This window comes from Thalassophryne amazonica, chromosome 7, assembly GCF_902500255.1.
Source record: "Thalassophryne amazonica chromosome 7, fThaAma1.1, whole genome shotgun sequence".
Classification (NCBI taxonomy): Eukaryota; Metazoa; Chordata; class Actinopteri; order Batrachoidiformes; family Batrachoididae; genus Thalassophryne; species Thalassophryne amazonica.
The window spans coordinates 70218822-70242021 of record NC_047109.1 but is presented as its reverse complement, the minus strand read 5'-3'; the positions used below and the strand labels follow the sequence as shown (position 1 = coordinate 70242021).

At 41.2% G+C, this 23200-nt stretch overlaps 1 protein-coding gene across 1 annotated transcript in view; it reads right to left on the bottom strand.

Annotated features, from left to right (window-relative positions):
- Positions 1-1711: 1711 nt before the first annotated feature.
- prdm1a (PR domain containing 1a, with ZNF domain) overlaps positions 1712-23200 on the bottom strand; it is a 24580-nt gene continuing 3091 nt past the window's right edge. Inside the window, exons 2-7 of the mRNA XM_034174397.1 lie at positions 22310-22651; positions 19383-19502; positions 16940-17192; positions 4570-5654; positions 4095-4223; positions 1712-3992 (exon numbers count right to left, since the gene is read on the bottom strand). Of these exons, the coding sequence (XP_034030288.1) occupies positions 3402-3992; positions 4095-4223; positions 4570-5654; positions 16940-17192; positions 19383-19502; positions 22310-22651 (2520 nt within the window). The 3' untranslated portion in view covers positions 1712-3401. The remainder of the gene's footprint in view (positions 3993-4094; positions 4224-4569; positions 5655-16939; positions 17193-19382; positions 19503-22309; positions 22652-23200) is intronic.

Below are 23200 nucleotides of genomic sequence, written 5' to 3'. Positions count from 1 at the left end.
TAACAAAAGGTTGATTGCCTGGATTGCAACAACTACAGGTGCTGGGAAAAATATTTACAAGGGTCCTCCTGAACAGGATTCAGTCCTAGCTACTGTTTGGCTTCATACCCAGAATTTTCTCATAGTCTGAGAGTGCTTCAGGTGCCTTTTGAGAAACTGGAGCTTTGACAGAATGACCATCGCATCGGGTTCTTCTCCCTGACTAAGGCCCTTCTCCCTGATTGCTCAGTTTAGATGGGCAGTCAGCTCTAGGAAGAGTCCTGGTGGATCCAAACTTCTTCCATTTAGGGATGATGGAGGCTACTGTGCTCACTGGGACCTTCAAAGCAGAAATGTTTCCCCAGATTTGTGTCTCAAGACAATCCTGTCTCGGAGGTCTACAAACAATTCCTTTGACTTCTTGTTTGGTTTGTGCTCTGACATGCAACTGTCAACTGTGGGACCTTATATGTAGACAGGTGTGTGCCTTTCCAAATCATGTCTAATCAACTGAATTTACCACAGGTGGACTCCAATTAAGCTGTAGAAACATCTCAAGGATGAGAAGTGGAAACAAGATGCACCTGAGCTCAATTTTGAGCTTCATGGCAAAGGCTGTGGATACTTATGTACACGTGATTTGTTTATTTTTTATAAATCTGAAAAATCTAAAATAAATACATTAAAATAAATAAATAAAATTAACGCTCCAGAGTATAACATAATCCCATTTTATTATTATGTCTAAGCTAGAATTACAGGCTGCAGAATTTCCAGTGTGATACAACTAAAAAGTCAACAAGGTCCATGAATATCAGATGTGTAATGTGTCACTTAAAATTAATACATTTTGTAATATTAGCATGTGTGCTTGTATGTACATTTGCATTTATATGAAATTTTATGTAGACTGTGATTTGTCTACTGGGAACTCCTCCAAATTTCTAAGAATGGGTTAAACTAAATAAATATGACTGATATGTTTGCAAAAAAAGAGCTAAATTGATATTAACAAAGTGATATTAGCTGTTTTAACATTAAAGTTGATGCTGGACATTTTTAAAGCAAGGCTGTATTTTTTAGATGTTTTGGTGGTCATTTTTTCACTCAAAGGTTACTAGTGTTGTGTGCAGGAATTTGATGCATTATTTATTTAGAATGCAAACACCACTGCAGTCTAACTGGGTAATTAATGTTATTGGAAACAGTCAAGAGTCCACGGCCTTCTCGCGACTGAGGGGTGGGATCTTACAGAATGAGCTCCTCCTCTGCAGTCAACTTGAAATCACTCAGTGGACAGCATCGCTAGCCATCATCTAAGATTAAGGTAAGCGGCTAACTTTATAATCGGTCGTCTTAAAAAGTTTATTTACATTTTGTGAGGTAACCATGTACACATGCTGCCTCTGCAGGGAAAATATCTGTGCAACCAGACACTTCACTGATAATTTCACCTCTTCAGTTGCTGACAGGTGTGTGTTCCCCATCCAATAACATTATTTAGCCGGTTAACCCACAGCAGTGCTCACATTCAAAACAAATTATGTGCCATCTAAATTTAAGTGTGATTGAAAAGTTGAGCCCCAAAACATCTAAAAATCTAGTTTGAAAAACATCAACTTTCTACTTTAATTCATCAAGGACATAAAATATTTTTTCCAGTTATTCCCAGAGGAAGTTTTGCATAATCACACCAAATGCTACTGAAATCAATAAAACACCAGAAGCACGGTTCAGATTAGAGCAGTGAACATTTATATCATAATTTACAATTTTTTTGGACATTGTTGCACATAAATAACTATATAAACCAGAATGTAAACAGATACAGTTGTTTAGGGGATTCTCCTCTGGAGTTAAAGCTCTGATCAGAGAGAAGGTGACACTGTGGTTAAACATCAATGAGACAAGGACAGATGAATAATAAAACAGGAGAGAGATGCAGAAACACAAAATGAAGTCTTAATGCCATTACCAACCAGATTCAGATGTACTGTAGACAGTGTAAATGGTGCAAGCATTGGCACTGAAGTTATAAAGTAGGAGGGGAGGGCCAGTGCATAAAAGAAGGCCGAGGTGCTTTGGTATATGCCAGTTCACAAGATGGCAGTGGGGTCGGGTTGGAGAAGGGACCAATAGTTCAACCAAAAGTTAAACAAAACACACACACACACACACACACACACACATATATACACACACACAAAAAAACATCTGCAAAAATGACACCACAACTAAAGAATCAACACTTCATCATATACACATGCTACAGCGTCTCTTCTTCAGCATTCCAATTCCACATGTCCTTCCGTTGTGTTGGTTTCCATTTTTAGTTTTTTTTGGTCTGAAATTCTAAGAACTTTGGTTACTAGCATTGTGTGCATGACCTTAAGGATTTTTACTATGTCTTCCCTGTTGAACTCTGATGGTGTTATAAAATAAAATGTGCTACATGTTCACTGAGCGGAGACGTTGCTGCCGCTCCTTTGGACCACAAAAAGAGCTGTACTCCAGTTCAGTTTTTTTTTTCTTCTTCAAGTAGCGATTAGCAAATAAATAGAAAGCTCCCACCTTCAGCTGTCCCTTTAAAACGTGCACACACACATACAAACATTCATGCCATCACATGCACACTGAGGTAATTGTTGTGAAAAGAAAAAAAAAAAAAACACAAAACATATGCCCTTTTAATTAAGTGGGCATTTGGAAAAGGAGACTGGTACACTTTAGGGAAGCTACGAAGCAGGATTAACGGTCAAAATAAAGCTCTTCTTCCCAAAATAACTTATGTGCCATCCTTTGGCAGGACAAAGTTCTTCAGCCCTTTTTGAACCTGCTAAATTGTTTTCTAATATTAAATAGATAAAATCCCCCAAACTGGACAGCTCTGCTTCTATAGGTCAGCGGTCACAGGACAGATATAGGCAGAAAGTGAGAGACTATCTACAGAGAAGTGGCCAGAGAGAGAAAAACAAAATCAAAACATTTTTAGTCTTTCATGTTAACATTACCACGTCAGTGTAACCATACCTTCTCCTTATTGCTTCTGAAGAGAAGAACAAAAAAGTATAATAAATTAGGGATGTTATATAACAGCTAATTGATCAAAAAACAAAACAGACATTTGAAAATAGAGACCAAATAATACAACAACAATAATGAGAACAGCATTGCATTAATTACACCAAAGATAAATCCTGGAAGACGATTGTCTGAGTATAATAATCAGTGAACCCTAAGTAGTCTTGGGACAGTGTCTCTTGTAGCCCTGAGTGCGTAAGTCCCTGATAGGTTAAAAAACCTGGCATTGTCATAGTGTCACTGTTAATGACTGCCAGGTAGAGAATTATTTATATACAGCTGTTGCTCCTGGCAACCCGTTTGCCTGCTTTGAGTCTTGTGATTTCATGTTCTTGGGTAGCTTAAGCGTGCTCCTCTGACTCCTGCTTGACTGTGATGCTGGTAGGTGGTGGTGGGACAGGGCTGCTACGTCGTATTTTGATCACTGATGTCTTATTCCGCGACTCGTATGCACCATAACCCATGGACAAGAGTTCAGAAGGACCGCCTTTGCAGTGGGGATGGAACTGGGAGGCTTTAAGGTCACCATCCAACCACAACATCCCCAAGACCTGTTTCTCCAGCACGGCCTCCATCTCCGCTCCTCCCTGCAGCTGCTCCAGCCTCTCGGCATGCTCACTGATGTCAAAGCGGTCGATCTCCTCATTTGCACGGTGCAGCTCTTCCAGGCTGGTTTGACTGCCACGGCCAGCGTTAGCCGTCAGGCAGTAGCCCTTCAGATGAAGCCGCAGACTGCACAGGTGGATGTAGTGCCGGTGGCAGTGGGGGCATTTGTGCGGGCGCTCGCGAGAGTGAAGCCGCTTGTGCAGCTTGAGGTGGACGAACTGGGTGAATTTAGCTGGACAGAGCTTGCAGTGGTAGGGTTTCTCCCCCGAGTGGAGTCGAAGGTGAGTTTTTAGATTGCTGGTGCTGCTAAAGCGCTTGTGACAAACCTGGAAGAACAAAGCAAACACTGGCATGGTTTTATCTTGTAAAAAAAAAAAGTAAAGCACTGATATTGTTCTTTTTTCGTGCATCTTGCACATTTGTCTCACCTGACATTCATGTGGCTTCTCCCCCGTATGGACCAGGTAGTGCTTCTGCAAATGTGCCAACTGGGTGAAGCCTTTGTTGCAGGTCTGACATTTAAAGGGCCTTTCTCCACTGTGGACACGAAGATGAACCTGCATGTGGTGAAAAATGTTGTCACATACACTTTTAAAAATGCAATTTTTGAAGAAAAACCTTGTCAACCTAATTTTCCAACTATAATGAGGTCTGATAGATGTTTCTTCTACACATTAGAGGCCAAGAAGAATGTTCTACTTGACCTTTTCACTCTCATTTTGATTTCATTCTACCTTTCATCTATAATAAAGCAATTTGTGCTACTCATCACTGTTTAAAGTGCTCTAAACCTGCACTGCAGCATAACGTTTAAATGTCCTACTTGCAGTACAAAGGAATGGAATGATAATAAGGCCTTAAATCACTTCTACTACTGAAAGAAAGTGAAGTCTTGAGCCTCACCTTAAGGTTTGAAAGCTGGCCAAAGGTTTTGCTGCACACGTTGCATTCATACTTGATTTTTCCATTCTGCTTCTTCAGCGGGTAAGGCAGGGCCTTGTAGCCCGATGAACCTGCACCACGCTTTATCTTGGTAAGGTTGATGGCCTCCTCGTTGGGGCGATGTTCACTGGTGCTGCCTAAAAGGGCTGAGGTAGGTTTGGTGGGCACCCGCTCGCTGGGAGGTGCCGTGCCTGCAGTGGGGGAGCTGCTAGAGGGTATGTGGGGTGGTCCTTGAGGGTGAATGTGCCCAGGGTAAGGGTGATGAGCTCCAGTTTTGTCCTTCAGTGACGTTGCAATTGAGAAGGCACTGGTGGGCCCAGGGAGAAGGAAGTCTCTGTGGGTGGAGAGCGAGGAAGGGTGGACAGGGTCAGTCATGAGGAACCGCCTCCCTGCACTGTCTGAGGGCATGAGAGGAACGTGAGAAGGCAGGAGGCTGCTGTATATTGGGTACATCCGAGGGAACATGCCCCCTACAGTGGGGACGCCACCGCTAGGCAGTGGGTAAGGGTGGGGCAGGAGGTACCGTGAGTAGGGAGCTCCTGGAGGGTAGTAGGTTGAGGAGAGGGGTGCTGCTGGTGGGGAGTAGCCAGGATAGTAGCCCGTCCCGGTGGGGTAGAAGGAAGCTGGAGAAGGCGTCAGACTAGATGGACTTTGCTGAGGACTACTTTCAGGGCTGCTCCTTGCTGATGGGCTAGGTGTTGCAGAGGAATGGTTACCAGGAGAATGAGTTATGGGGTAAAGTTGGCCAGGATTGAGGTTGAGAAAATCTTCTGGGATATGAGGATGAGGTCGGAGAGCTGGGTAAAGAGCACGGGGGTACAGTGGGCGATCAGGGCTGTCTGTGCACCGTGGTCGAGTCGGGAGCGGCCGATTGGGCTCCTTCTTAGCAGAAGAGGAGGTGCTCTCAGTACCATGGAGGATGGAAAGAACACTGTGTTCCCTCCTTGGAGGGGTTGGTGTCACCGTGGTTGGCGATGGACTTGACACTTCAGCCAAATGCTCATCACTGCTCACATGCTGCTGCTTGGCCTCCATGAGAGACTGCTCTAAAAAAAGAGAGGGGATGGTTAGAGAAGGATTTTCAACACCCATGTTTTCACCTCCTGTTAAAACAAGGGAAAGTTAATCTCATTATTACTGATTCATCCAACAAAATCTGTCAAAAACACATTCTGCAGTTTGAAATTATTTTCTTTCATCTTCTTACTTTGATGTTTATCTTCTAAAGTCAACTATTTTTATGCTGTCTACCAGCAGCACAGCACATTATTCTAATTGCCCATGTGTCAGTGACATGTTATAATGTGAAATGTAGTGGTAGATCTGGAAAAGACTCCAACTTGGTGGAGGGATGTATTGTAATGAGCGGATTTTTTTTGTTTTTAATTCAGTCTGTAATGATGAAACTTTAAATGGTTTTTAAGGGGTTCATATTCGTATCTTGCAGAAACCATTTGTTGCTAGAAACACAGAATAGACACAAATCATGAAGTTCATTCTGAGAACATGCGCTGAAGTTGTGCTTCGCTGCATCCACAACACCAACGAACCACCTTGAGTCCTTAATGGCCACCACCCAAGCACTCACCATTCCTACATCTTTAAAATAACCATGCGTCTGTCATAGTCAGGTGAAATGTAGGTGTCCCCATGGCCTTCTCCAACCACTGGGGTCCCCAACACTCAAGCACCTGTGTGCTGGATCATACACAGAGAAATGTACTACATAGGAATAATGTCAAAGATGGCGCTCCCTCACAATACAAGTGATATTCCTCATCCCAGAGTCTCTAAGTCACAGCTCGCTTGACCCAAAGTCAATCCCAGCAGTACCAAAGGATACTCCAAAGACACCTACTGTAGTATCAAAGACACCCAGTTGTTTCCTTGGGTCACTACTTAGCATCCAGGTCTCACTACCTACAGTAAGACAGGCAGCACCCGGACCTCAAAAACTTCAACTCTCAGTTTCCTGCAAAGATACTGACATCGTCAAACACCTTTGTCAAATAAGAGCCTGTTTTCTGGTCATGTCACTTTAAAAGGAAAGAAGCTGCTGCTCAACACGCCCCTCCAAGAGCAGAGGTGATGTGGAACAGACTTCTATGACATGTGTCACAAACATCTGTAAGAACTTTTTTTATGCAGAGACAGAATTGTTGGACTTTGTGGCTGTTCAACCCAGTTATACTGAACCGTAAAATATAGATTTGAAAGATTCTACACAGTCTGAACTCTAATGCTGTTGAGATTAAATGCTCACAACTCAGTAAAAACACCACCTTAATAAGAAGGACCTTTACTGTCATTGTACATACATACGAGGGTAGGCTGAAAAGTTCTAAGTTCTTAGAACTTTTCAGCCTACCCTCGTACATACAACGAAATTTCACCTCTGCATTTAACCCTTCCTAATTACAGGTAGACATAATCCAACTACGACCCTTGGTTTGCTCTTCACTCCCACTGTGTTTCTTCCATATAAGGCTCTGATATTTTCTGTTCTCATTCTTGTTTTCAAATCTCTTTGAATCGGTGCCCTGCTGCAGGTCGCAAAGTCCCCACACCCCCCAAAGTTAAGGAACACCATAAGTTACTCAGTGGGCCAATTAAGGTGACAGATGTGATGGACGATTGTGAGGGGAGAGGGCGGCGGCAAAAGATAGGAAGTGAGGTGTGACAGCTGCCTTTGGGCACTGTGTGTGTGTCTATAAAAATCAAGATAAAATCAAAATGGCGGCAGACAGACACATGGAAAGTAAGCTTGGCCTCCACCTGCCCTCCACACACACACACACACACACACACACACACACACACACACACACACACACACACACACACACACACACACACACACACACACACACACACACACACACACTAAATCATGTGACATGGTGCATACATGCATATGGAGGCGCCTGCAGACAAAAGCGTCTGTCTGACTTGATGACTCGATCTCCCTCTTTCAGACCAGACACACGCATGCGTGCACACACACACACACACACACACACACTTGATCAAGCTGTTCCCTCCCAGTATTACTCCCGATTCGCTATTGTTTCCGGGTCAAAGGTTAAATGAGGGTGCTTCCTCCTCAGTCACTCACACCTACTGTCTCCTCTGCATGATGAAAGAGTGGATTAGGAAGGCAGCTCTCAGTGTGGATGCACAAACACTCTCTAAAAGCCCTCGGATGTCAACTAGCAGCACATCTCGGCTGTTAAATGGCTGCAGTCGAGCCTTTAAAACGCTGCCATCTATTATCTATAAGCTCATTTACTCCCCAGTCAACTTTTTTTTTTTTTTTTTTTTTTTACTATGGGGTCGAGTGGAGGGTGAGAGACAGTTTGCTTGAGAGAGGGAGGCTGTCTTAAGACATGTGAAAGAAAGTTTGTACTTCTCAGTGTCTTTCCTGACCTGCTGCCTATCACAAATGTGAAATCATGTCGATTTGGAGAGAGAGAGAGCACCCACTTTAGTTAAATTCCAGTTCCAAGAATGGTGCCTAAATTTTAGTTACACTTCCAGTTATGTGTGGCTGATTGGTACATTGCACTCACTCAAACTGTCTTCCAGTTAATCTGCTTCTGGATCAAAGTCATTATCAACAATAAACTGGAAACTGGTTCATTAGATTTTGAGAGAGTCTGCAAAAACCTCCTGTGATGGTTGGGGTGCTCGGCAGTTATGTGGCTCCTAAGGCAGAATTTGGCTTGTGGAGATCCAAAATTTGGCTCCGGATACCTCGAATCAGATGTTTAGACTTTTTTCCTGCTCTGCCCTTAAATACAGCCAACAGATACGCAGTTAATAAGGTCAATTCAGAAGCTTTTACTAGTATTTCCGTCAGTTTCTGGATTGTACATGCTGTTTAATGAGACAATTTTGGTGTACGCAATTTGGTGTATGTAAATCTACACATGGAATAAAAACTGAACTAAATCTATAACTAAATTAAAAACTTTTTTGTTGTTTGCTTGTTTTTATGTATTTGAAATAAAGAGATTTCATTCCTTCCTTCATTCATAAAAGACACAGAGATCTGTGCCGAGGCCACATGTTCCTGAATGCTTAAAACTTCATCCTTTGTTTAAAATATGTTCCAGATCAAATTCAAAATAAAAATTCCTCATTATTATATCACATAATAAAGTTGATATAATTGACACATTGTTTTTGATAAATTCACAAATTGTGCTGTTGTGGAAATATAACTTTGAAAGTCTTTAGCCCAGGTGTATGTCAATGTATGGCTCCAGTGGTGTGTAGTCATGGTGAATTAAATGCATTTATATAGCATTTTTCCATCTGCATCAGAAGCTCAAAGCACATTAATGATACCTCAAATTCACCCATTCACACAGACACATTCACACACTGATGCCACCATGCAAGGCGCTCACTACACACCGGGAGCAATTAGGGGATTAAAGACCTTGCCCAAGAGCCCTTAGCGACTTTCCGGTCTGGCTGGGTTTCAAACCGAGGATCCTCTGGTCTGAAGCCCAATGCTTAACCACTCACCTCCCCTATCGTGATTTATTTTGAGTGTTCAGTATCAGTGTGGAAGTGGACACAGCTTCAAGTCCATGTTAGCTCCATTCATTTTTATCTACGTAGAATAGAGAGTGTTTTCCTTCCAGGGAAGGCGTTACAAATTGAGTCATGTGATGCTTGAAGTGCTACAGCAGCAGTGTGTACACATAGAGGTTATCAGCTGGCCTTCCAGCCTCTTTTTCCTCCTCTTTCCCTCCTTCATCCAGAAAACAAACAGGATAGCCATCTTGGAGATATCAATCTGTCAACAAGGCCCTTCTGCCAGGAAGTTCAAGTAGTCAACAGAGTGGGTGGAGTGGAGGAGGAGGTGTGGGCGTGCTGGGTGGAGACACTCCCTTCCTCACTCCTCACTCCTTCCTCCTCCTTCTCCTTTCTGCGCTTTTCAAGTGGCAAATATCAGTGCGATTGAAAACGGTGGCTGGGAGCATTGTTGCACAAATACATGCCTACGTGCACACACATGCATTATATGTGTGGTGAGTGTGTGCTTGAGATGAAAAGAGTAGGTGTGAATGTGTTGGCATGTCATAGATCTGGGTGTGTGCGCGTGTGTGAGAGAGTGTTTTGTCCCGTTGGCTTTGAACACAACGCATGCACACGCATGGCTGACAGGCGCTTTCAAGTGCTAACACTTGAAGAATGCTACAGGACAGACAGAGAGAGAAAGTGAGGGAGTGAGGGAGCAGTAATGCTGTCATTTTGCGCTCTCTTTTCAAATACACTCACATACACACACGCACACACACACAGAGATGTCAACACACACGCCTGGTTTTGCTATGACTGCAATGGAAACCCTTCAACCAAAGACCTAAAATGCAAATGCAAAGATCAAAATATACAACAGACGACAGGCATTTTATTGCTGTAAGTTGTTCATGAATGTATTTTATTCCTGTTTTAACGAGTAACTCTGGTACTCCCAATCTTAAAATAGTAATAAAATATAACGCAATGCTAAAATACCCTCGGCTGTATGAGCATTGTCTTCTTTATAATTTGCAGTTGTTAAATTAATTATTAAGATCCTATTGTCTTACATACAATTTGAGCATGTTCAATAAAGCCCCTCTTAATCAATCAATCAATCATAAACAATATTTACATTTTAACAGCATCTGCAGGAGAGCATGTGTGTATGTGTACATGAGCTTTTGACAAGATGGAAGTTAGCTTTGAGTTAGCGGGAGATAGCGTGCACGCTGACATCCACAAAATGTCTTGTAAATCACTCCAGAGGTGTTATTAGGTTCCAAAAACAGCATTTTCAGTTTTAGAAGTGTTTATTTCTCACTAGCTTTTACATAGTATATGAGGAAGGTGTTATATTTAGCCAAAAATGAAGCGAAGTTAGCAGCTAGTGACAACAGGAAGTGACGACACCACGCTATCGTCCGCAAGATCATACCATAAAAATAGGAACAGAATGTGACATTTTAACCTCTTAAAACTTGCCCAAGGTTTGTGTGCCAAGAATGCTCCCTGTAAATTTGAAGACTGGCAAGAATAGGACTGGACTTATGCTGAGCACAGACAGATGGACAGACAGACGGACGGATGCAAAGCAGTTTTGATGGTCTTGGGAAAAAATGATCATATTCAACATATTATGCTGGAGGGACACAATTGATCAACTCATCTGACCTCAGACCAACTATTGTTAGCTCTTGTAAAAAGCAGCATTGAATTTTTTTTTTTCCCATTTCAGTTTGCTTAGTTAGATGAACATTAACCGTCAAAAATGTGATCACATTATTCACAATAATAATCATCGTCACTGTCACAGTGACAACTAGCAATTCCAATTTCAATCAAAAAATTCAATACGTTAGAAAATGTTATGCATGTTTCAGCTAACAAGAAATCATACAAACCAAAGAACTATTTAACTTTTTTTAACGTAACACTTTTTTTTATTCCTTGTTTCAGTAGTAAAAACAGAAATGATATTAAATAAGAACCATGTGAACGTAGTATTTCAGGTAAGTAAAAGTGGCGACGGCTGCCATTTTAAGGGATCTGACATGCACATGCCCAAATAGTGCAGAAACACCAAAACAACCTGCTGGTGTCAATGTAAACAAGTCCAAACTACGAGAAACGCCCTGAGGCTACAACAGCATCCTCTGATTACTAAAGGTTAGCGTGAACTTGAAAGGTCAGCCAGGAAAACAAGATAGAATACCTGCTCAGTTACTTTTTTCATGCAGTGGTAAGAGCTTCACAAGAGTTTTAATTTCCATTCCTTTTACCTTTTGTTTTTTAGCAAATGCAACTTGACCGGAAGAAACGACTCTGGTCCTCTTTGTTTAACTGAGCCAACAAGATTATTTCTGACTTGATTAGAAGTGCTAAAACTGGTGCACTCTGGAATCTACTGTTACATTTTTTTTTTTTTTTTTTACAGATGAGCAATTTCTTAATAAGACTTACTTCATGTCATTTTGCCTTATGACAATGTTAATTTAGTATTACTTGGTTAGAACAAAATACTGTGATCCTCATGGTTTTTACTCAGCAGTGAGATTATTTCTGACTCGGTTAGCTGTCCTAATACCAGCTACTGTATGTTCTCTCTGCTAATACATTATGCTAATTTCAGGAATGTCTGTTGATTAGGTTATATTAAACAGACTGATTACAAGCAATGTACACACTAGTGCACGTACACACCCTGTGCTGACATTTATAGGCAGTGCCTCTGGAAAGTATTCACAGCACTTCACTTTTCCCACATTTTTTATGTTACAACCTTATTCCAAAATGGATGAAATTAATTTATTTTTCTCAAAATTCTACACACAATACCCCATAATGACAATGTGAAAAATGTTTTGTTTTATTTTTACAAATTTATTAAAAATAAAAAATTAAGAATTCACATGTACGTAAGTATTAAAAGCCTTTGCCATGAAGCTCAAACTGAGCTCAGGTGCATCCTATTTCCACTGATAATTCTTGAGATGTTTCTTCAGCTTAATTGGAGTCCACCTGGGGTAAATTCAATTGATTGGACAGGATTTAGAAAGGCACACACCTGTCTACATAAGTTCCCACAGCTGACAGCGCATGTCAGAGTTCAAACCAAGCAAGAAGTCAAAGGAACTGCCTGTAGACCTCTGAGACAGGATTGTCTCAAGGCACAATTCTGGGGAAGTTTGGCTCCACCAGGACTCATCCTAATGCTGGCCACCTGTCAAAGAACCCAATGGCCACTCTGTCAGAGCTCCAGTATTCCTCTGTTGAGAGAGGAGAACCTTCTAGAAGGAAGCTACTCCTCAGTAAAAGCCACATGGCAGCTCACCTGGAGTTTGCCAAAAAGCTCCCGAAGGACTCTCAGACCATAAGAAACCAAATTCTCTGGTCTGATGAGACAAAGATTGAGCTCTTTGGTGTGAATGTCAGGCATCATGTTTGGAGGAAATGCATCATGCTGTGGATATGTTTTTCAGTGGCAGGAACTAGTTAGGACTGCGGGAAAGATGAATGCATGAATGACCTCGAAGATATCAAAGCAGTGGCTTCAGGACAAATCAATGAATGTCCTTGAGTGGCCCAGCCAGAGCCCACACCTGACTCCAATTGAACATCTTTGAAGAGACTTGAAAATGGCTGTGCACCAATGCTCCCCATGCAACCTGACTGAGCTTGAGAGGTGCTGCAAAGAGGAAACTGCCCAAAGATAGGTGTGCCAAGCTTGTGGCATCATATTCAAGAAGACTTGAGGCTGTAATTGCTGCCAAGGCGAATTAACAAAGTATTGAGCAAAGGGTGTGAATACTTAGGTACGAGCATAGTCTTAGGTTTTTTTTTTTTTTTTTAATCAATTTGCAAAAAATTCTTTTTTTCATGTTGTCATTATGGTGTGTTGTGAGAGAAAATACATCTACTCCATTTTGTAATAAGGCTGTAACATAACAATATGTGGAATAAGTGAAGCACCGTGAATACTTTCCGGATGCACCGCATGAAATTCAGAAACAGGTTGATCCTACACTTGTACTTTAGTATGTTTCAACAGCAGAGGGGGCAAACCAACTGCAACATTTGAATCAGTTGGTTGATGTGTTCCAAAAATTCTGTGAGGACTATGCCATCGCACCCACACTTGTTGTTGCTGTTCATATTTATCCAAAATCTACAAAACACCCTGCAGGTGGTACATCTATAGGATATTACACATGCAAAAAAGTTGCTTTTTTATCTACTTTTGAGTTATTGTCTACACAAATGGGCTGGAATGGACTAATTCACTCATTCACTCACCCACCCACTCATCGACGTTTTTGCTGTCCAACCACTATACTTTTGCTGTGGCAAAAAACACCATAGCAAAAACAACAAAAAAATATACAGCTGTATATGCTCCTGTGGCAGGTATCCTGCCACCCAAGTCACAGCGAGGTCAACAGAAGCCTGTTGTGCAAAATGACAGAGGAAGTTAATTAAAGACAACCCACAGCCTTGAGAGCACAGAGGCGAGACAGGCTGAGGGCCGGACTACCTTTCCCCTCTAGACCCCAGGCAATGCGCATTTTCCCTGGGCAGTGGAGTCGCCCAGGCTGGATCCTCTCGTTCCTCATCCCACCTGAACATTTCTATTAGCTTGCAGTCACAGCTGGAAATCTGTGCACTCCCATTCTCTCTCTGTTTCACCCTCTACTCGCTCTCTCTTTAATCGGTCTAACTCTTGCAGAGGTACAGTTAGTCGGCAGTGCAAACAATCTGTTTGGAGTTGGTGTTTCAAGTTAAAGGTTTACAGAAAAGCCAAATCACTGATTTACGTTGTTAGACTGAGGTACAATTTATTTTGTGGGTTAAAATTGGCAACTTGGGAATTGAGTCAGTAAGGTTGACAAAATTACAGTAAACAAAAATAAGGAGAGATACTATACAGGCAAGAATGTGATAGTCATTTCAAGATATCGGCGTTGTTGGAGCATGTGCAATACACCACACATGGTTAATCTAGCCCCATTGGTTGTAATTATCCTGAAAATGTCTTTTCTGAGATTCCTGATATCATTTCATGACATCTGAGTGTCATTTAAAGTACCGCGTAATGACAGATGATTAGCTCACCAATGTCAATTTTGGATCACCTCTTTGGCTCTGTTGGTTACTTCAAGTGTCTTTTTGGACTTTATTTTTGGTTTGGTTACCCGGAGACACTCGCCCAAGGAACACTGCTATCAGGTTTGGTGAATCTGCTCACCTGTTTCCGAGTTATTTTGTACACAGACAGATTTCACATTTGAAGGCTACAATCAGTGCACATGCATGCATGTTGCTTGTGCATTATGTATTGATTAATCCTTATGCGCGCCCCCCCATAACAAAGTATCAGTAGCCAAAAATACATGTGTGCTTCAGGAAAGAACAAAACAAACAAACAAAAAAGAACAAACCAAGAGCACAGAATGTTTGGATAAAGCAGCTTTTGTTCGGTGCACACAGGCTGTAATATCATTTTTGTTTGTCGATGAGGAAGAAAAAAAACTTTGTCTCCTACTTTTCTGTGTCTTTATCTCTTGTAAAGACTTAATCGAGCAGATGCATGCACAGAAACAAGTGGCCCTTTTATTGAGGTTGAAATGTGTGTGTGTGTGTCTGATGTTATGTTGAAAACGTGTGTTTAAAACTATGTGACTGTGGCATTAGGGGCCGTATCCCCTTGTCTGTGTAATTACACTGTCACTGGTGCGCGCACAGACAAAGCGCAACGATGGCAGAGAGATCAAAGGATGTCGGACTGTACACGGACTTACGTGTGTATGCATGTGCGTGTGTGTGAGAGATAATGACAGGCTAACGTTCAGAGAGGAAGGAGACAACTATACTCTAAAACACTGTCGGGCTTTAAGAGTGGCGACAAGACACACATCTACATTACTCACTCATGTTTGTCAGCTCAGAGCATCAGACAGTTATTAAAAACAGGCTGCACTTTCACAGTAAAAGTCTGCACACTGCTTTTCAATAAGAACTAAAATATTAATTAAATGTTATACTAAAATCCCTTTTCTTCTTTGTACAAAATTAAGTTCAGACATTGATTCAGATTTCCTTTGTGGTTATTGTTGATTACTTACACCAAGTAAAACTCTCTATTATTATTCTTATCAAGCATAAATTATATATGATATGATTTGTATTTTATACAAAAAAAAAAAAACTGAAAAAGGAGGAAAACTTGGAATGCAGTGAAGTACAAGTTTATTCTTTTTTTTAAGAAAGTTTAACATACCAACCCCAAAGGTCAGAATATTTTCTAAAACTTAGAATTCTATTTTCCAAAGTCTCTTGTAACTACGCCGTCCCTGTAACGTCACTAAGCACACTTAAATAGTATCGACTTATCTTTATAATTTAGCTTTTAACTATGAAAAAAAAAACTTTGTGGAAAAACTTTTTAATGAACTTAATATCTTAGTATCAATGTCTCTTCCATTACTTTTATTTACTGCATTGTCTTTCTACATTTTTTAAATGGTCTTTCATTATTTGTCAGTTGGGCAAATAACAGTGATATATCTGTGTATGAAAGTGCCAAAATATAACAATAAAAAATATTTTTAGAGTGTTAACGCTCACATTAGCTGCTAATGTTAGTGATGAATAACGGAGTCAGATTTATTATTTATATTTAAAGTTTAGTACATAGAAAAATTTAAAACATAGGAAAAAATAAACACACTAAGGCTTCACTAATGTCAGTGTTATATATAGTGATATGGACAGAGACTTTTCTCTGTATTCTACTTTCATTTTCTCTGTGCTTGTTTTCTCAAAGCTTACATATACATATAAAACAAAGTGGTGTAACTGGAAATTAAGGCAAAAGAACAAAGAATGCATAAAGTGAAAAGAATTTACTTGTTGTGAAGTATTTAACTTAATGTCTCTTAGCAGAAAATACATTATTGCGACCTCCTCAACAGTCGGCGTGTTTGACGAAACTTTTGATCCTGTGCAGTGCCCTCTGGTGGATGTTTTGTTTAATATCTGTACAATGTGAAGGAAGCATGGAAGTATATGGGCAGTAATGGTTACAATGGTTGAAATGCAAGTATAGATTTTCATATGGTCCTGTCCATGGTGTACCTCTCCTCATCCCCCATGACTGCTGGGAGAGACTCTGGCCCCCCGTTACCCTTAACTAGAGTAAGCAAGTATAGAATTTCTCAATTTTTTCAATTTATTTTCATTTATATAGCGCCAAATCACAACAAAGTTGCCTCAAGGCGCTTCACACAAGTAAGGTCTAGCCTTACCAAACCCAAGAGCGAGCACACAGGTGACTGTGGTAAGGAAAAACTCCCTCGGTTTTGAGGAAGTAACCTCAAGCAGACCAGACTCAAAGGGGCGAACTTCTGCTTAGGTCATGCTACCGAGAATTTACAAAATGAATATACAGGAAATTTTGCCGATGCACAGGATGGGAGGGTTGCAGAAGACCCCACAGCCATCTCTGAAAATGAATGGATGACTTTTCATACACAAATGAAACATAAATGAGCCTTTTGCATGTTGAGGAACAGCAGATCAGAGGATTACAACACATGAGCAAAAAAATCTACTTGGAGATTCAGGCCTTCTTTTACTAAATCTTCCAAAATGTCCGCAACATAGCCAACACATGTGCTACTCTCACTTCTCTGGAATATAGTATTCAAAAACATTTTGAAGTATTTTCCTGGACAACTAAGCTGTTTCAGATCGATGGGACAGATTTGAAACACTTCACACAGCCAAGGGGACTTACTGAGTTTTTGCATCATCAGCTCTCCGGATGATGGGTAGTGGAGGCGCCGGGAAAAGTCGTAGCAGTACCAGACGAGCAGCTCAGCACCGGCTGGGACGGGCTTCACAGTGTAGAAGTAAATCTCCATGCTGTTCTGACATGCTGCCAGGTTCTGCTCTGCTGCAGAACGGGCAGGGTTAACATAGCGCATCCAGTTAGAACGCGTTTCATCCAGGCCATCAACAAAGTGGTGGAATTCCTTGTCCACATAGATCTGTGAAAAAAAAGTCGGATTTCAAAAGGATTTTGTTAACAAAATGGCATCATTTGCAAGTCAGAGTTCATTGTAATTTAGAGTCACAATAAAACAGGTAGCACAAAGCAGAGTTAAAGCATCTGAAACCTCCTGCATGTAGCGTATTCATAAGTGAAGCCAGAATTTGGATGGAGGTTTATGTGGATCTTGACTTGACTGGATGACCTTCAGCAGTTGGAGGTGTGTTGAACAATAATAGAGCAAATGGTAATTGGACTGCCTTTATATAGAACTTTTCCATCTCCATCAGATGCTCAATGCACTTTACAATAATGCCTCACATTCACCCATTCACACAGCACACTCACACACTGACGTCAGGATGCTGCCATACAAGGCGTCACTACACACCAGCAGCAACTCCGGGATGAAGGACCTTGCCCAAGGGTCCTTAGTGATTTTCTAGTCAAGCTGGGGTTTGAACCGAGGATCTCTGGTCTGAATCCCAACGCTTAACCACTAGGACCATCACTTCCCCAAAGATCAGAAAGATCCGAACAGGTTGGCACCCATCTTCCAATCTCCCAGGTTACATTCTAATACACCTGCTAGCTTACTATATACTTGTCAAAAAGCAGTATGTAACAATCCATAGGGTACTGGAATACTCACTCAGTAGGCATCTACTGCCGCCATAGTATGCAAATGGCTGATACTACACTATCCCATGAGTCAGCTGGGGCCTAATAATCAAATCAAATCAATTTTATTTATATAGCGCCAAATCACAACAAACAGTTGCCCCAAGGCGCAAGGTTGCCCCAAAGACAAACTTCCTGGGAAAAACCAAAGAACACAGTGGACATACATGAAGACAGTAGTGGTGTCCAAAGGGCTGTGGGCTTGTACAAATATACATTTATTAAGTATAAAGAACTGTTTAAAAAAGTCTGCTGTTACAAAATAGAAGTCTTCATGCTATATGTGTGTATATGCAGGTGCGCTATCCGGGTCAAAGCACAGGGAAGATGTCGGTGGCATGCTATGTCCAAATTGTGTCCCTCTTTCTCACTTGCTTACTTCTTGTACTTCTGGTTGGGTAAAAGGTTCCTAACCAATGTTACATACATATTGAGTATTTGGGTGCTGCGTCAGTGATTCTTCATGCTCATGAAACACCACCCACCTTCAAAGTGTTCAATCAAACCAATTGCCACATCATTTGTACAGAAATGTTGTTTCTCCTCAGATCTTCGGCTGTATGTCCCATTATGTAAGCAAGTGAGGGTATAACTTAGTCTAAGTTTCCAAAATAAGACTGTAATACACTTGTCCCAACTCTGTGTCTTTCTGCCATATTTAACAGTGATACTGCAAGAATTTGAAACTTACTTTAGGTAAATCTATTTTCCTGTTGTATGACTAAAATGACATTTAAGGTCTTTTTTTTTTTTTGGTGGTGGAGTGTAAAAGTTTCTTATTATTCCAACTTGATTCCTATTTTTTTTTTTCAGAATTTAAAAATAACTGAGCTGATGGACTCATAATTGAAGTGAATTAACAGTGCTAAAAACTCCTGACCAGTTCTGGCATAACTACAAACTAACTAGTACTAGCTAACTAACCCAGCATGTTTAGTCTCCCTCTCTCCTGCCTCCATCAGTCCTTACCATCTCTGTCTCGTCCTTGAGCAGGACAATGAGACAAGGAGATCCTCTTTTATGTTGAAAAGACTGAACGACTCATTTTTCCTCCCGCTCTGTCTCTCTCGTTTTCACTCTGCGTCAGCCTGGTTCTCTCACTCTACGTGTGCGACGGTGACATATGACCATGAATGGAACACCTTGCTGATTGTGTACGCCGTGGAGCGTGGTGGTTTTTGTTTTCTAATTTTGTGTAAGTGAAACGCTCCCACCACACAGAGGTGGTGATGGTAGGTGGCGTGTGGGTGTTTGTATTCTCACTTATCACTTACCGGTAGTGATGGAGTGTGTTTTTACGAACTTTGTGTTTGCGCGTGTGTCTTACAGGAACCATGGTATGACATGCTCTTTGTGAGAAAGTGACATCACATCCAATCTGTCTGTCTCACACAAAACACTCAACCCTGTTTCCTGCCCTTTAGTCGCGTGTGACATCACAGGAAGGGGTCCCTCCAGCTTCTGAGAAAGTGTGTGTGTGTGTGTGTGCATGTTTGTGTTTGCTCACCCTCCAGAAGTACTGACGGTCGGCGTCTTTGGGAACGCTGTCGGCCGTGTAGATTTCACCCACCAAAGGTCCAAATCGAGTTCCTTTTGGGATGTACTCCCTGCTGCACACGCCCACCACCTGCACACACACACACACACACATTAGTGTTTTGGAAACACTTCTAAAGTGGATTGTGTGTTTGTATGAAGTTAGATGTAATGTGTGTAGAGCTGAGACAATTCACCAATTAGTTAACAGACAAGACATAAAAATAACAAAAATGTTCAGGGTGTACAGCAATGTACCAAGAATGTTCTTTTTATGTACTTGTGGTTATCTAAACCAATATTTAGAGCCAATTCTCACACCATAAATTCAACGTGTGTGTCTATTAGTCCTTTGGAGAAGAGGCGTAATTTGTGTGAAAATATTTCATCACCTCCCCAGCTTGTCTTTGAAATGATTCCTTCATAATCTGATGGACTCAGATTGTGTCTGTTTAAAATAATACACAAGGCGTGAGGGAGATACTTTTGGAGCGGTGTATTGCAGTAGGAGAGCTGCGGGACTGCAGAGTCCACCGGTGTTAATCAGCCTGCGAAGTTCTATGAAGACGCTCCTCCAGGATCATGCAGAGCTTTGAAAAATATTTAAGAGGTTTGAGTTTTAGTCTAAAGTCTGCAGAACTTGGGGCGGAGCTGCTGAGGCGCTTGGCTTCTCGGTGACATTTGTTAATGTGTCATTAAAGGCTATTTAACTCCTAACTGTAAACTCGGCCATGTAAAAGCTGTTCTTGAAAATCTCTGTCTCTCAGTCTGTCACACTTCCAGTCGTTGCCACATCAAACCAAAACCGCCACCACTTCAGACGCTTCAGGTGAAAGCTTCTCGATATTCAAAGGAACACACACACACCCACACACACACACACACACACACACACACACACACACACACACACAACACACACACACACACACACCACACACACACACACACCACACACACACACACACACACACACACACACAACACACAAAAGAAGAAAAAGGAAACGGTTGAGTCTTCATTATTTCTCTTCTGGTTTGATTTGCATTAGAAGAACAAAAGAGAGTCAAGACGGAGGAAGAATAAGTGGCGACTATATGAGAAATACACATTTTCTTCATGTAAACCCACGCAGTGTCTCCCAAATCCCTCACTCCCTGGTGACATGGGAAATCCCCCCTTTCTTTTACCCCTCCACAGCAACAGATGTGTGTGTGTGTGTGTATGTGTGTGTGGGGGGGTTGAGTTATTAACAGGTTTTTACAATGCTCTCTCTTTTTCTTTAAACCAATCGCCTTTGATCACAGATAAACTTCATCCTCAAGATTTCTATTCTTTCCCCTCTCTCTCTCTCTTTCTCTGTCTCTCTTCCTTTCCATGTCTCTCGCTCTCAGCTGGTTGATAAGTTGTAAAACTGTTGGGTTTTTTTTTGTGTTAACCCATCAGTGTGGTGTTGATAGCTGACACAGGCCATGATGACAAAATCTATGCAGTCACACGGTGACTTCACAGAGGAAACTCAGAGACGTCAAAACGGGCAAAGTTATGACCCTTTTGACCCGCAGTCGCACTTTTCTCTCCCCCTTCTAATCTGCCCGGAAAAAAACAACGTAAAGATACACTTTTCTGTTCGGTATCCTCTAGCGAAGAGTGAAAAAAGTGCATCTGTTACAATGAGGGTTTAAATAATCAACTCAATACCAAACAAATCAAATAATTACATTTATTAGCTTTGTTAAAGAAGAAAAATAAATAGTGCATTAGAGATTTTCTGAGTCTGCATGTTGTTTATCAGTTGTCTACAAAATGGCTAAATTATACTCAAATCATTCAAATCTAAATGGAATGAGCTCTTAATTGTAAAGTGAGAGTTTTGATGATGAATCATTGCTACAAAATGAAAATCCATGTCTGAATGAGTCACTGTTTGATTGTGATATCTTCTTAAAATCACAAATAAATTGATGAAATTGATTTGTAACATTTATTTTAGTTCAGATTTTTGAGCACTGACTGGAAAAAAAAAAAATCATCTTTTTTCTGAATAAAACTTGTATGACAGGAAGCACTTTTCGCCTTCACTTTTTCATTTGACTGTTTTACAAAAGGTTAAAATTCCAACCCACATTATCTCTCACATCAAGCATATAAGAAAAATGTCACTCTGATTCTGTGCAGCACACTGTTATTCAACCTCAATTTCAAAACTTTAAGGGATTTCTGTGTATTTAATTGCAACGACTAATGTAAAACTGTGACAAAACAGAAAATGAACAATGACATAATTGCAGGTTGATGTAGTCATTGATTGGTTATTACGAAGCAAATGATCACAATTACAGGTTATATGTTTTATGCTTTTCTGAGCATCCAAACACTTTTTATAAAGCAAATAGTGTCACCTTCAGGTGTTGCAACACACTTTTTTCAAATAAAGTATCAATTTTTCATGATAAAAAACTTGGCTGTCTTCCGTGGAGTGGAGTCTGATGGGTCCTAATGTCACATTAAATGTCTTTACGCACCAGTCGGTAGTTTATAAATGTGCAGAAAAAGCAGTTTGTTGTGTTGCAGGGGAGCAGGGCTGTGGCTCTCTGCCTGCAGCATGAGAACTGCAGCGGTTTTTTTTTTTTTTTTTTTTGGCTGACGTGATGTTTGTTTCAGTGAAACATAAGCTGATATTATTTGCTAAGAGGACTTCTCCAAGTACTTTTCAGGTGTTGATTGTGTACTCTGTCACATACAGTGTATCGCCATAAGCACCAACACCCAGAAAGTCCTTGGAGAGTCTGCATTTGTTCATATCACTGATGAGATTTCATGATTGAGACATGATATGAGTGCATGCAATACTTCAGCCACCGTGTGTGTGTGTTTGTGTCCGAGTGCGTGTCGAACCTCCTTTCTGTCAGGCCGGTGCTTAAACACGAGGTTCCGGGGCAGAGACGCCTCAGCTCTGGTTGTTATCGTGGCGTTGCCGTCTGGTCCTGCCTCGAACACCGTATCTTTGACAATGTAGGTGCATTTCTCCTCAAACTCGGCCTCTGTCCAGTGTGTCATGTCAGCCTCTTCCACATCCATGTCAACATCAGAGTCCGTCATTGGCTCATGTCCGTCGGAGCCAGTGGCCGCGGGTGTGGCAGTGGCGGTGGGGGACATCTTGGCCTCGTGGTGTGCGTCATCCTGCTCCATGGACTGGGCCCCCTCACTGGACAACATGGCCGAGCTATGAGAGGTCACCTAGTTCAGACAAACAAACAACGTCTTCAGCAGGATATAGACATTTTTATGTTTAGTCTCGTTTTCAGTTTTTTTTCCCCAAATCAAAACATTTAAAACTTTAAAGAAAGGATTAATAAGTAATGCATGAAAAAGAGATGGAAGAACGGAGGCAAGAAAGATGAATGCAGCAACTGAAAGTCAGGGGAATAGGTGGAAAAAGATAAAAGGAAGAATGTAAAGGAGATCCGAGAGGAAAAAGAAATTTAAAAAGGAGGGAAGGAAGAGCATATTTGGATAAAGAGATAAGAGACAAAGAAGGGATGAGGAAGGAGAGAAAGAGGAGTGTGTTTGTGTGGTGACTCAGTATGGATTTAGGAGGTCTGAGTAACACTGCGGTCACACACACACACACACACACACACACACACACACACACACACACACACACACACACACACACACACACACACACACACACACAACAGACAGGAAACTGATTGCAAGACAAAGTTACACAAAAACTTATAGAAACTATCAGGAAAATCAAACCATTCATTCATTCACAAC